The 13,126-nt window shown below is 35.4% G+C and overlaps 1 protein-coding gene across 1 annotated transcript; it reads right to left on the bottom strand.

Annotated features, from left to right (window-relative positions):
• Nucleotides 1–3,966: 3,966 nt before the first annotated feature.
• Nucleotides 3,967–11,430, bottom strand: LOC117323570 (probable maltase). Its single transcript, XM_033878866.1, has 10 exons — nucleotides 10,888–11,430; nucleotides 10,348–10,527; nucleotides 7,821–7,960; nucleotides 7,471–7,596; nucleotides 6,945–7,064; nucleotides 6,556–6,671; nucleotides 6,108–6,294; nucleotides 5,668–5,853; nucleotides 5,193–5,327; nucleotides 3,967–4,885 (listed from the first exon to the last, which is right to left on the bottom strand). The coding sequence occupies exons 1-10, from the start codon at nucleotides 11,318–11,320 to the stop codon at nucleotides 4,526–4,528; spliced, it is 1,983 nt and encodes a 660-aa protein (XP_033734757.1). The 5' UTR covers nucleotides 11,321–11,430; the 3' UTR covers nucleotides 3,967–4,525.
• Between the last annotated feature and the right edge of the window lie 1,696 nt (nucleotides 11,431–13,126).

Here is a 13,126-nt window from a genome sequence, read left to right on the forward strand (position 1 = left end):
ACTATAACGTGTTTACATAGTGGTTTAGGTCATTACTCGTTTTTCTACGTCACTATCACGTGGTTACATTGTGATATAGGTCATGACTTGGTTACCTACGTTATAACGAGGTTACATTGTGATATAGGTCATGACTTGATTACCTACGTTATAACGGGTTACATTGTGGTATAAGTCACGACTTGGTTACCTATGTTATACCGAGGTTACATTGTGATATAGGTCATGACTTGGTTTCTCTACGTTATAACGGGTTACATTGTGATATAGGTCATGACTTGGTAACCTACGTAATAACGGGTTACATTGTGGTATAAGTCACGACTTGGTTACCTATGTTATACCGAGGTTACATTGTGATATAGGTCATGACTTGGTTTCTCTACGTTATAACGGGTTACATTGTGATATAGGTCATGACTTGGTAACCTACGTAATAACGGGTTACATTGTGGTATAAGTCACGACTTGGTTACCTACGTAATAAGGGGGTTACATTGTGGTACAGGTCATGACTTGGTTACCTACGTTATAACGGGTTACATTGTTATATAGGTCATGACTTGGTAACCTACGTAATAACGGGTTACATTGTGGTACAGGTCATGACTTGGTTACCTACGCAATAAGGGGGTTACATTGTGGTACAGGTCATGACTTGGTTACCTACGTTATAACGGGTTACATTGTGATATAGGTCATGACTTGGTAACCTACGTAATAACGGGTTACATTGTGGTACAGGTCATGACTTGGTTACCTACGTAATAACGGGGTTACATTGTGGTATTAGTCATGACTTGGTTATCTACGTTATAACGAAGTTATATATTGGTATATGTCATGACTTGGTTATCTACGTTATAACGAGGTTACAATGTGATATAGGTCATGACTTGGTTACCTACGTTATAACGAAGTTACATTGTGGTACAGGTCATGACTTGGTTACCTACGTTATAACGAAGTTATATAGTGGTATATGTCATGACTTGGTTATCTACGTTATAACGAGGTTACAATGTGATATAGGTCATGACTTAGTTACCTACGTTATAACGGGGTTACATTGTGGTATAGGTCATGACTTGGTTATCTACCTTATAACGAGGTTACATTGTGGTATAGGTCATGACTTGGTTACCTACGTTATAACGACCTTGAATGAAGGTCAATGTGATTTCTGTTAGCGAACTTTGTAAATTATCATCCAAGGAATCTGTCAGACATACATTGTATAATTTAAGGACCCAAGGTCTTTTTGAAAAACAAGAGGCCCATGGGCCTTAACGGTCACCTGATTTTTGAAATATTTCAGTAAATTTGATTGACACTGCCTGACCCATCAGTCTAAGGAATCAGCCAGGACCAACATTTACATACCATTAAGCAGTCATCCCATGCTGATAATGTTAAAAAATTTAGAATGAATTTCAAAACAAATGAAAAAAATGATAGTTAAAAATGTGATTTCCTTACAACTATAGTAAAGTTTATCCCCTCCCATGGGGCAAACATGGCTAGGAAATTCACAATTATGGTAAAGCACCTTAAGACCCTTCCATCTGTGAAGAGTATTTAATTCTACCTTATTTGGGTTGTAAGAAGAAGATCTTTAAAATTTCAGTTAATTTGACCCTTTTTGCCCCCCCCCCCCCCCCCCCCCCCCCCCATCAGCCCTGGGGGTCAGTCAGGGCAAACATATACATACCATCAAACTGTCATCCCAAGCTGATAATGTTAACAAAGTTAGAATGAATTCCAATAAAAATTAAACAAATACTAGCTATAGTCAAAGATTTCCCTTTATAAACTATAGTAAAGTTTACCCCCTCCCCAGGTGCAAACATGAGACCCCAGGGTATATGAAATTCACAATTTTGGTAAAGCACCTTAAGACCCTTCCATCTATGAAGAGTATTTGATTCTATCATATCTGAGAGTAGAGAAGAAGATTTTTGAAATTTCAGTTAATTTGACCCTTTTTGGCCCCGCCCACCAGCCCCTGGGGGTCAACCAGGGCCAACATGTACATACCATCAAACTGTCATCCCAAGCTGATAATTTGAACCAAGTTAGAATGAATTCCAATTGAAATCCAACAAATAATAGTCAAAAATTTGATTTCCCTATATAAACTATAGTAAAGTTTACTTCCTCCCCAGGGGCAAACGTGGGACCCCAGGGTCATGAAATTCACAATTTTCGTAAAGCACATTAAGCATCTTCCATCTATGAAGAGTATTTGATTCTACCATATCTGAGAGTAGAGAAGAAGATTTTTGAAATTTCAGTCAATTTGACCCTTTTTTGGCCCCGCCCACCAGCCCCTGGGGGTCAACCAGGGCCAACATGTACATACCATCAAACTGTCATCCTATGCCGATAATTTGAACCAAGTTAGAATGAATTCCAATTGAAATCCAACAAATAATAGTCAAAAATTTGATTTCCCTATATAAACTATAGTAAAGTTTACTTCCTCCCCAGGGGCAAACGTGGGACCCCAGGGTCATGAAATTCACAATTTTCGTAAAGCACATTAAGCATCTTCCATCTATGAAGAGTATTTGATTCTACCATATCTGAGAGTAGAGAAGAAGATTTTTGAAATTTCAGTCAATTTGACCCTTTTTTGGCCCCGCCCACCAGCCCCTGGGGGTCAACCAGGGCCAACATGTACATACCATCAAACTGTCATCCTATGCCGCTAATTTGAACTAAGTTAGAATAAATTTCAACACAAATCCAGCAAATAATAGTCAAAAATGTGATTTCCCTATATAAACTATAGTAAAGTTTACCCACTCCCCAGGGGCAAAGATGAGACCCCAGGGTCATGAAATTCACAATTTTGGTAAAGCACCTTAAGACCCTTTCATCTATGAAGAGTGTTTGATTCCACCTTACCTGAGAGTAGAGTAGAAGATTTTTGAAGTTTTAGTCAATTTGACCCTTTTTGGCCCCGCTCCTCAGGCCCCTGGGGGATGGGGACCATATAATTCACAATTTTGGTTGACCTTTAGCCATAGAAGCTCCCTGCCAAATTTCATTGAATTTGGTTCAGTGGTTTTGGAGAAGAAGTTGAAAATGTAAATTGTTTACGGCGGACGACGACGGACAAAAGGCGATAAGAATAGGTCACTCGAGACTTTGTCTCAGGTGACCTAAAAATTCTGTTGTCACCCAAAGAAACAACTATCAAATATTTTGTCAATTTTAAGCCTCCAAATTAATCATTAGACGTTCGAGGATTTAAACACGGCAATTCATTTTTCACACAAAAAAAACCCCCAACTTTATTCAAGGCCATATGGATTTTAATACGATTGTTAACCTCTACAATTTTGAATATGGGTCCAGGTTATTTCTTACCAATCAAGTATCATGGTCTTGAATTTTAAGTGGTTTGAAGTTCGAGTCAGCTTTAATCCACTTGGCTCTGCATTAATTGTTCAGACATAATTTTCTTAAATTCAAGATAGCTGCCAATGTTCATTTTGAAATTTTATTATCTTTTGAGCTATGTCAATATGGATGAGGATACAAATCCTATTTATGGCAAGGTCTATATTGTTCCTGTACATTTTAGACAAACATCATAGTAGCCATCTTGAAATTATATTTCTACTGTTACGTCTCCTGACTTGATGAATATGACATGTTTCACAGTCATGTATTAACCAAATCCATATTCAACATTCAAGATGGTTGCCATCTTATAAATATTAAACCTTCATCCAAACGATACATATTAATCACAACAGGATTTTCAAGTACATTCTCAGTGAAATTTGAATCCGTGCAAAAATCAATATGCTAACTGGATTATTGGTCATTCTTTTGATGTATCACAAGACAAGACTTTCTTAAACAGTTCAGTTTGGTTTGAAGCTGTAATCACAAGATTGTAACCATAATCATTGTTTCAAAAAAAAAACAAAAAAAAAACAGGAGGCAAAAACATAAGATGTTAACTTTTTTATTTGATTGGATTTCTTTTGTTCTTTTGGTTTCATTTTAGCAAATGTTTGCAAACAATATGTCCTGGTCGACGGGTAGCTGTTCAAATTCAAATATGATCAACACTGATAAAGAAAGATACAACAGACTTTCTGCCCTAGTAGGGTCATCATGCAGTCAGTGCCTCAATTACATTATCAGTAAAGATGCAATTTTATGTTCATGTGATGAAAGCATGTGTCAACTTTAATATTTTAAAGGTTTATTTCAAGTAATATTTTAAAGATACTATATTACAAAGTACTTTGATTTTCAATAATAATTTAATCATGTTCAAAAGAGGAATACACCCTATGCATTTGTCAATAATTCAAAATCTGCAACTTGAATTAAATTAACTTGCAAAACATTTTCGGGATTATTTTCCACAGCATAATTTATATTCAACAAAATATGTATGTTTTCGTGACATATTTATGCAAAAAAAGAGAGGTTCAATATTATGGTTAGATATACTGATAAATTGACACATGCTTCAATCTTCGCTTCAATCTTTTAAAATTTATGCAAACTTGAAAACAAGGACTTGGCCAGGATTAATGGAAACAGATTTCTTGTCAAAGTCAAGGTTGCTCTCAATCTCTGCGATCCTGTACTGGGAGTGAAACACTAGCTCCACTTGGGCAGGCATATCTGCGACCTTGTTCATCTTCACAGTCTGGCTTCCCGTGCCCAGGTTCACAAGGACAACAAAGCCCGGGAATCCCTCTGCATGGCGTTTAAACCACAGACTGTCGTGTACAGTACCTACAGTGGTCTTGCCCCACTGGAAAGATTCTTCTTCTCGGATTTCTGTCAAGTTCCTGAAGGCATAGAGTTGTGTCTCGTCCATATTTCTGTCACTGAAGTATGCAGTTTCAGTCTGCAAACAAGAAGATGATTTGTTAGGTAATTGTCAGTAACATTTGATATTCCTGGATTCATAAATTATTTTTGTTGTATTCATACAAAATTTCACAAGCACTTCAACATTCAAATATTTCTTCCCAGCAAAACATTAGTCTGGGAAAATAATCACGAGATAAAGGTATGACTAAACCGTGAAATTCACAGGATCATTTAAACATTTAGTAGATAATACTTCAAGTAGTTCTAAATATTTGATTATAAAAAAATATCCACATGCCAAAACAAAACAAATAGAATAAGATCACAACCAACACTCTTACCTCAACATTTACTTTGACAGAATTGCTATTGACTGGCAGCCAAGGTTTGTTAACCGAGAAACCAGCATTCACACCACTAGTCCATTGCATTGGCGTACGGTATGGGTCTCTACTCTTACTCTGGTCATAATTGGCCTACAATTATTAAAACATGAATGATGTGTTAGCTGTCAATCACTTCAGTGAATGCCCCTTTAATAAAAGAGAAATATTCAAACCATTCACATTCAAAACTTGCAAACAAAATATTGCCATGACCTGTCAAAAGAAGGATAATATTGCGTTATATTTTCAGATACCAACACTTTATAGCAATTTTAATATGATGTTTGATATCCAATTATTGTATAGTAGTTTTGATCCCTTCAGATATAGCTTGTAATGTTACTTCAATAGTTGATTCTATCAAGTTTAGAAAGTTGGCTGAACTGATTACAAGGTGTAGTTCTAACAAACAATTACAGTTAATTCTTACCAAGGATACACTTTCCACCAAGATATCCTTTCTGTCTGCGTAGGGGATGTTGCCATTCTCCATTCCTATCTCGTTACCATAGTAATTGACAGGTAAGCCGGGCAGCAACATCTGGAGGGCCAACATTGCCTTCACCATCTTACTTCCAGCTTTAGTGGCAAGACGAGACTCATCCTGGTTCCCATACTAAAAATAAAACATTTATTTGTTTACATAAGGATGTTTCCACTTTCTATATGATTTTTTTTATTTTTTCATGACCAACAGTATCCAACTGTACAAAGTCGCGCTACATATTAGATATACATATAAATGTGAATATTTCAGATTGTACATTTGTTGTGGTTTTCAGAAATGAACCATATTTTGTACTGTATCATATTAATTTACAGAAAGAAATTGCCCTATTTTGTCAGACAACTAGACAAAATACTACTTACAGTCCATGCCCGTTTGGTTTGGCCAGCATCTAAGAAGTCACGGATCCTGGATTCTATATTGCTTGCAGTCACAGGTTTGGAGAAGTCTACAGGAGATGTAAGTACAAAGTGAGCACCTTTCTTGCTAGCTGTACCATAATACATGCTGGTTTCATTGATGCTTCCAGTTGCTGCTACCATCAACATCCTAAATAAAATAAAACCATAATTATAAAATTGATACAATATCATATCAATTCAGGGGATTGATAATGGGTCCAATTCTCAATTGAAATACTTTTAAGCAAAATTCTCCAAATATGCCGTTTACCCATGTAAAAGTCTTTTCCAATTCCTTAATTCCCCCCCCCAAAACTAAGACAAATGTGCTCCCATCCCAAAAGAGAGACAAAGCTCTGCAATTTCAGACCATGATACACTGTACGACAAAGATCTCATCTCGACTTACTTTTCTTTTCCTGGTTTAGTTGCATAGCTATCGGCAATAGATCTCCACCTACTAATGAGGGAGACGGACTCTGGCTGGTTGCGAGTAAGAGTGTGTTCCAAATATGCATAATCAGTCTGAAAAAATCAACAGTAAATGAATTATTCATAGATAACCTTTTCCAAAATTTAACTTGATATAACTACAATGTTGTTGCATATTTTCCTGAATAATATCAAATTGGAATCTCAAAAAAACAAAAACTTGATCAACCTGTAATACTTTACATCTTTCAACTGTTGGCTTAAAATTTGAGTAAGACAGAAAACAAATTTTGATGATTTTCTAAAGGTAATGTTATTTTACAATTTAGCATTAGAACATCTACGTAAGTTATAATAAGAGCTTACTGTAGAGACAGGCAAACCACTCAATGTTTCGTTAGCAGTGGAATTTGCTTCTACCAAGTGCTCTGCTCCAATGATATTGAATCCATCCACTCCCAGGTCCAACCAAAAACGGAAAATTTCCTGAAAAACATAAAAAAACAAATTTTTATCTATGTGGATGACTCAATGAAAACAAATTATACATAAAGCATTATTAACCCTAATAAACACACTTGTTTACTTTTCAAAATTATGGAATATACATATAACTGGCTTGAAAATCACTTTCATATAATATTGTGAATGAGCTACAATTTCAAGATATGATGATTAATATTATGTCAGAATTACCTCCCCTTGTTCAACAGGATATCTCTTCATATTAACAAGAAAATTTTAAATGACTTTTTCGCATGTTTTTTCTTGTATTTAATACAGCAACATGTCAATGGTTAATGAAAAGGACAGGAATTAATGGAAAGAGTAGTATTCATTTTTTTCAACTTAAAAATACCTAAATGTGTTGTTTTTTTGTAGCAATACATACATCTAACTCCCTCAGCACATCTGGATTTTGGAGGTTAAGGTCTGGCTCTTCCTTCAGGTATGTGTGCAAGTAGCATTCCTGGCGTTCTGAGTCATACTCCCAGGCAGATCCACCATACACACTCAGCTACAACACAAGATACAAATACCAAAATATGGACATTTCGACAAAACAAGAGGCCTATCTTTCCTAAATGAAATGTCAAAATGTTTTAGCTTCCATTCATTTTCAATGTGTCAAAGTAAGATGTCAATTTAAGTAGTTCATATAAATTGGACCTGATAATACATTAAAATATGTATTCAAAAGGTTACCTTAACCACAACAAAATAATGTTGTTTTTCCCTTACCCAGTTGTTAGGCATGCTGTTCTGTGTACAAGGTGCCCAGACGTAGTAATCTTTGTATTCTCCTTCCTTCTTCCTGCTGCTCTCGAACCAAGTGTGATTACGGCTTGTATGGTTAGGAATGAAGTCCAAGATGATACGCACTGAAATATGACAAGAAGAAAACATGAACTATTTTATTAAACATTGCAACAGATTTAGTTGGGGCTCAAAACTATGGTAGTAATGATAAACATTATTACAGGACATCGCTTACTGTCTGAGTTGGACATGACTTCAGTTTCTTTCAATTTGTGTCTTAATGTTATCGAAATAATGCTACTGCACTGATGTTCAGTCATGCATAGGATTATCCTCTAACTTGGAGCTGAAGTTTATTCAATATTGATTGGTAGCGTGGCAGATAGCTGGCACGCTGGGTGTCATGGATTTGATACCCAATTGAAGTCTTTAGGCTGATCAATGGTAGGCAGGTAGCTACAATGGATAGAACATCTGTGCTGGAGTTGGGAGGTACCAGGTCAGTCTTGTGACAAGTGTTTTATAAATTGAACAAAACAAAGTGGCCATTTGTTTGGTCATATGGGGACATATATATATATCCGGTTAGGGAAAACCGACAACTTCCTTATAACATGCAAACTCTCATATTGTATGCCAGTTGGAGCATGGATTCATTACTAAAAATAACCAAAATCACTTAACAGTAGTGATGGGACATAGGTTGAAAATCTGTTTCGATTATCGGATCGCATCGGATAGGACAACCGATGTAGTCAACCGATTAATAATCGGTTAAATCACAAGTGTTTTGTTTCAGTTATTAATCATCATTTTGTTATTCAATGTGTATCAATAATTATCTTCTGTAAGTGTAATTATTCCTATTTCTTAGTTGATGGTGCACATGAATGTATGATTGAATGATAAAGACAGTTACAACTGTACTTTTGGTCAACAGCTATGACTTAAAAAATAGATATTAATGATCCAAGAAGAATGAAGTCCAGTAAAAGTATCTGGATTTCACAGATTTGTTTATAAAACATGAAATTGTCCATGATTATATACTTTTGTTAATAAAGTGACATTTTCATTTTCTACATGGTCTTTGTAACTTTTGTTCGTTGAATTCTAGATGCAAAAGTAGAATACAATATGAGCAGGTACACATATAAAATCAAGATTACAAAAGAGCAATGATGCGATGCCATAGAGCTTTATCCCATTGAATATGCATTGATGGATATTGCCATTATTTGCATTGGATATTTACATTGTAATTGTACCAGACTACCAGTGTTGTTTTTTTTGTTTTTTTTTATTAATCATGCATGAAAATGCAATTATTAGCGCTTTTAATTTGTCTACCAATGGCCAAATAGTTGGGACTTCCAAAACTGACGAAGAAAGTTTCAGAAACCTATTTATGAGAAAAAATATTATAACTAGCAAAGTTTTATTCAACAGATTAAGTAACAACTAATTAACAAATCCACTTTCTTTGATTTAACAAAAATATAAATTGGAAACATAACTTAACAGTTCAGTGAATAAATGTTAATTTCAAATATTGTGGTAAACCATAAATTTATCTATTAATATTACAGTATGCAATTATAAAATATAAATAAAAATGTGCTTCTTTGTAGAATGTAGATTGTGTATTGCCTATTGCGAGATTATATAAGTATGCAGGGATTGAGCAATGTGGCTAGACTGTTTCCCTTATACCTAGCAGAAACATACCTCATTACTCAGCTAATATATATAAAATATGCTAAAACTTATCATTAAGAAACCAAATGATTCCTCCAGGGCTACTTATTATCGAAAATAATAAACAGATGGAGTCATTTTATAAGTCTTTCACTATCTAATACTATCAAATACCGAAATGTAGCTACTTGTATTTTTGTAACATTTCTTACAAAGGCGGCAAACAGCGACCGTCATGTCAAGGTTTTTTCTAGGACCCCATTCTTTTTTTTTATTTTGCGGAATGCATATATATTCCATACTTTTGACTTTGCCTTTCCAACCCCGGGTGGTCGAATAGCTCTGTATCAGTATCCGTTGTAGTGGCAATTGCAACGGAGTCGTCGACGACGAGGCAGCCGTCCGCCATCTTTATTCTAAGGTTATAACATTAGAGTGACTTCCCTTGATTCGGGCGCGTTCGATGATCGATTCTTGAAAAACGGAAATCGATGGTCGAAATCGAAGGTGCATTCGATTTGTCAACCGATTATAATCGATGATCAGCGCACCACTACTTAACAGTAAATATTTCAATATATATTATGTACTGGAAGTATTGCATCAATTTTTGGTACCTTCAATCAGGCAAATAATTTTTATTTTTGCATTTGTATGATGTTTCATGACTAAATAAAAGCGACTTAAATGATTTTATTAAATTAGGCTTTAAGTGATTTTGACTTTTTAGTAACAAAGCTATACCTCGATTGGTGTATCATATGCAAGTTGGTTTTCCTCAACTTCCTTATACACACACATATATACATACTCTCATTTTTGGTTTGTTTACGGATTCCCTTAAACTGGTCCATTGTGCCAAAGATGGAGTCAATCTGTTTATGGTCAACCACATCCATCCCATTGTCCTGATTTCCAGACTTGTAGAAAGAATTGATGTACAGTGACTTCACTCCAAGATCTTTGAAGTAGGGTAACTTGCTGGATAGACCTGTGTCGGATGGAAAAAAAATATGCATGGGCATATCAATGCTTTAATAACTTACATTAAGGGACATACATAAACATGGGGATATTTTATAGGTATTTTATTATAATTTATACAGGTATATTCATGTTGATAGAACGACTCCTGTCCAGAGAATATATTTAACACAATATACTAGGTAATATAGACTACTTTATACATGCTGTCTACCATCTGTTCAATACTGTAATGCAACAGATGTCAAACACTCGTAGCTGTGCACCGGGCTGCTACTGGCCGTACATCACTGCATCGCGTGATCAAAATCGACCTGGTTTTGGAATTTGAGGTAACGTCAAACTCGTTATAATAAATAGTACTAACCTTTTAGATCCCCTACTCCGGCAGATGGTTCTGTACTTTGGCTTTCCGAACTGTCCTTGAACGATTTGGGGTATACTTGGTATGCAGTGTTTTCGTCGTACCATTTCGTATCGGGGCGGTATGGACAGCGAGGAGCCAGCACGATAATGACGATTGCTGCAATCAACATGGCCAACCATCCTACCCAAAAGAGAACGAACAGGAATATTCTGACTTTCTTCCAAAATGGATCGTCGGCATACTTCATCAACTCCTCTTTCCCAAGTCCTGTGAACGAGATGTCACCCGATCCGCTGTCCTCTTTCGCGTCGATGCCCTTGCCGCCATTGAGAAATTTCACCGTAGAATCATCATGGTCTATTTCTACGGCCGCAGAGTCATTCATGTCGGTTAGACCCTTCTTCTCTTCATCTAATGAATTCGTTTCTGCCATTTTAACGTTTCTAATAGTCACTTTAGGCTTCAACAATCTCGAACGACAACCGGTTGCGTGTCGTTCCCTCGCCCTTGTCTGCTTGTCTGATGCAATGTGTTGTCTAGCCTCGTTTTAATAACTTGACATCCGGGAGTTGCTACAACGAGGATTGGCCATAATAGGACATTGTGGGGCGCATTAAGGGTATCAATATACCAGGTAATACCATATATATGTTTTTATGTTGTTTTTTTTTATACATAAAGCATAATCTACATGTTATATGTCAAAAATTAATTAGGGAGCTTCGTTATATATGTTTCTGATATGGCGTTAACAATAGTCTAGATGCCAACAGTTTTATAATGACTCTTTGATTAGTATATATTATATAACAGGTAAATTCTCTCTTCAAGCCGAATACATTTATACAGAATGAAAAACAAATAAGTATACATGGTATACAATGCTAAGATAAAGTTAAGCACTAGTATATAGGGACTTACAAAAACACCAGTTTAGGGTCTTACAAAAACACTAGCAGTCGGCAGTATATATGGCAGCCCTTGTACATTAATCATTATAAATAATTCTTAATACTATTTTTGGATTTTTCATAATAAACACGGGTTGATGCTATAGATATGTGTTTCAGTGTACAACTAACCAATAATTCAGGAACTTAATTTACAAAATAGATTCAATCGGGGCGAAACAGGAAATTGACCATTTTCTTTGCACACATCATATTTCCCCGTTGTTCACTCCAAGGTTCTTATTATTTACCCCGGCACACAGTTGGAGCTAGGTTCTAGTCCCCACCCAACACTCCACCTCCTGCGTTACACTATCCGACCCCTCATGATCAACATCTGTTACAATGGATACCCCCTCCTATGAAAACGGTTAGATTGCATCATCACAGTGGCCAATATGTGTAACGTTAGAGGCCCACCGCAGGATTTTCATATATACATCCGTAACAAATGCAAACTGCAGTGTCATACGTTCCGAGTATTGGGCCGTTGACAAATCAGTGAGTGTTATACCAGGAAAAAGTCTCGGTCATTCAGTGTATCTCTATATAGATAAATGTGATGGGAAAACAATTGAAACTAAAACTTATCATTATGCAGAACGTAATCAATTGTGACTTATTTTGTATCACACTGTATAACATTAATTGTTTGTGACCTATTTTGTATAAAGCTGTATAATTTTGTTCGTGACACGCTATATACGTTTGTTTGTGACTTATTTTGTATCTCATTATATAACTTTGTGACTTATTTCATATCTCATTATATAACATTGTTTGTGATTTATTTTGTATCACACTTTATAACTTTGTGACATATTTTGTATCACAATGTATAATATTTTTGTGACTTATTTTGTGTAACGCTATACAATTTTGTTTTTGATCTATTATGTATTACACTATATTAGTTTGAGACTTATTTTGTATCATGCTATATTATATTGTTTCTGTCTTATTTTGTATCACACTGTATAACATCCATTGTTTGTGACTTATTTTGTATCTAATTATATAACTTTTTGGTGACTTATTTTGTATCTCATTATATAACTGTGTGACTTATTTTGTATCACACGTTATCACATTGTTTGTGACTTATTTTGTATCACACTTTATGACTATGACTTATTTTTATCACTACATAACTACATGTATGAGTTACTGCATAACATAGTGAGTGACTTATGTGGAATCACACCTTATAACTTAACGACTTATTTTGTATCACATTATATAACTTTGTCGGTGACTTATTTTGTATCTCGTTATATAACCATGTGACT

This window comes from Pecten maximus, chromosome 3 (assembly GCF_902652985.1).
Source record: "Pecten maximus chromosome 3, xPecMax1.1, whole genome shotgun sequence".
NCBI classification, from domain to species: domain Eukaryota; kingdom Metazoa; phylum Mollusca; class Bivalvia; order Pectinida; family Pectinidae; genus Pecten; species Pecten maximus.

Excerpts from the sequence above, each read along its gene's own strand:
- LOC117323570 (XM_033878866.1), bottom strand. The coding sequence starts at position 11,320 with ATGGCAGAAACGAATTCATTAGATGAAGAGAAGAAGGGTCTAACCGAC. Across the intron at positions 10,528-10,887 it reads CGGAGTAGGGGATCTAAAAG|GTCTATCCAGCAAGTTACCC; the intron begins GTTAGTACTATT and ends CATCCGACACAG. Across the intron at positions 7,065-7,470 it reads ATGTGCTGAGGGAGTTAGAT|GAAATTTTCCGTTTTTGGTT; the intron begins GTATGTATTGCT and ends TATGTTTTTCAG.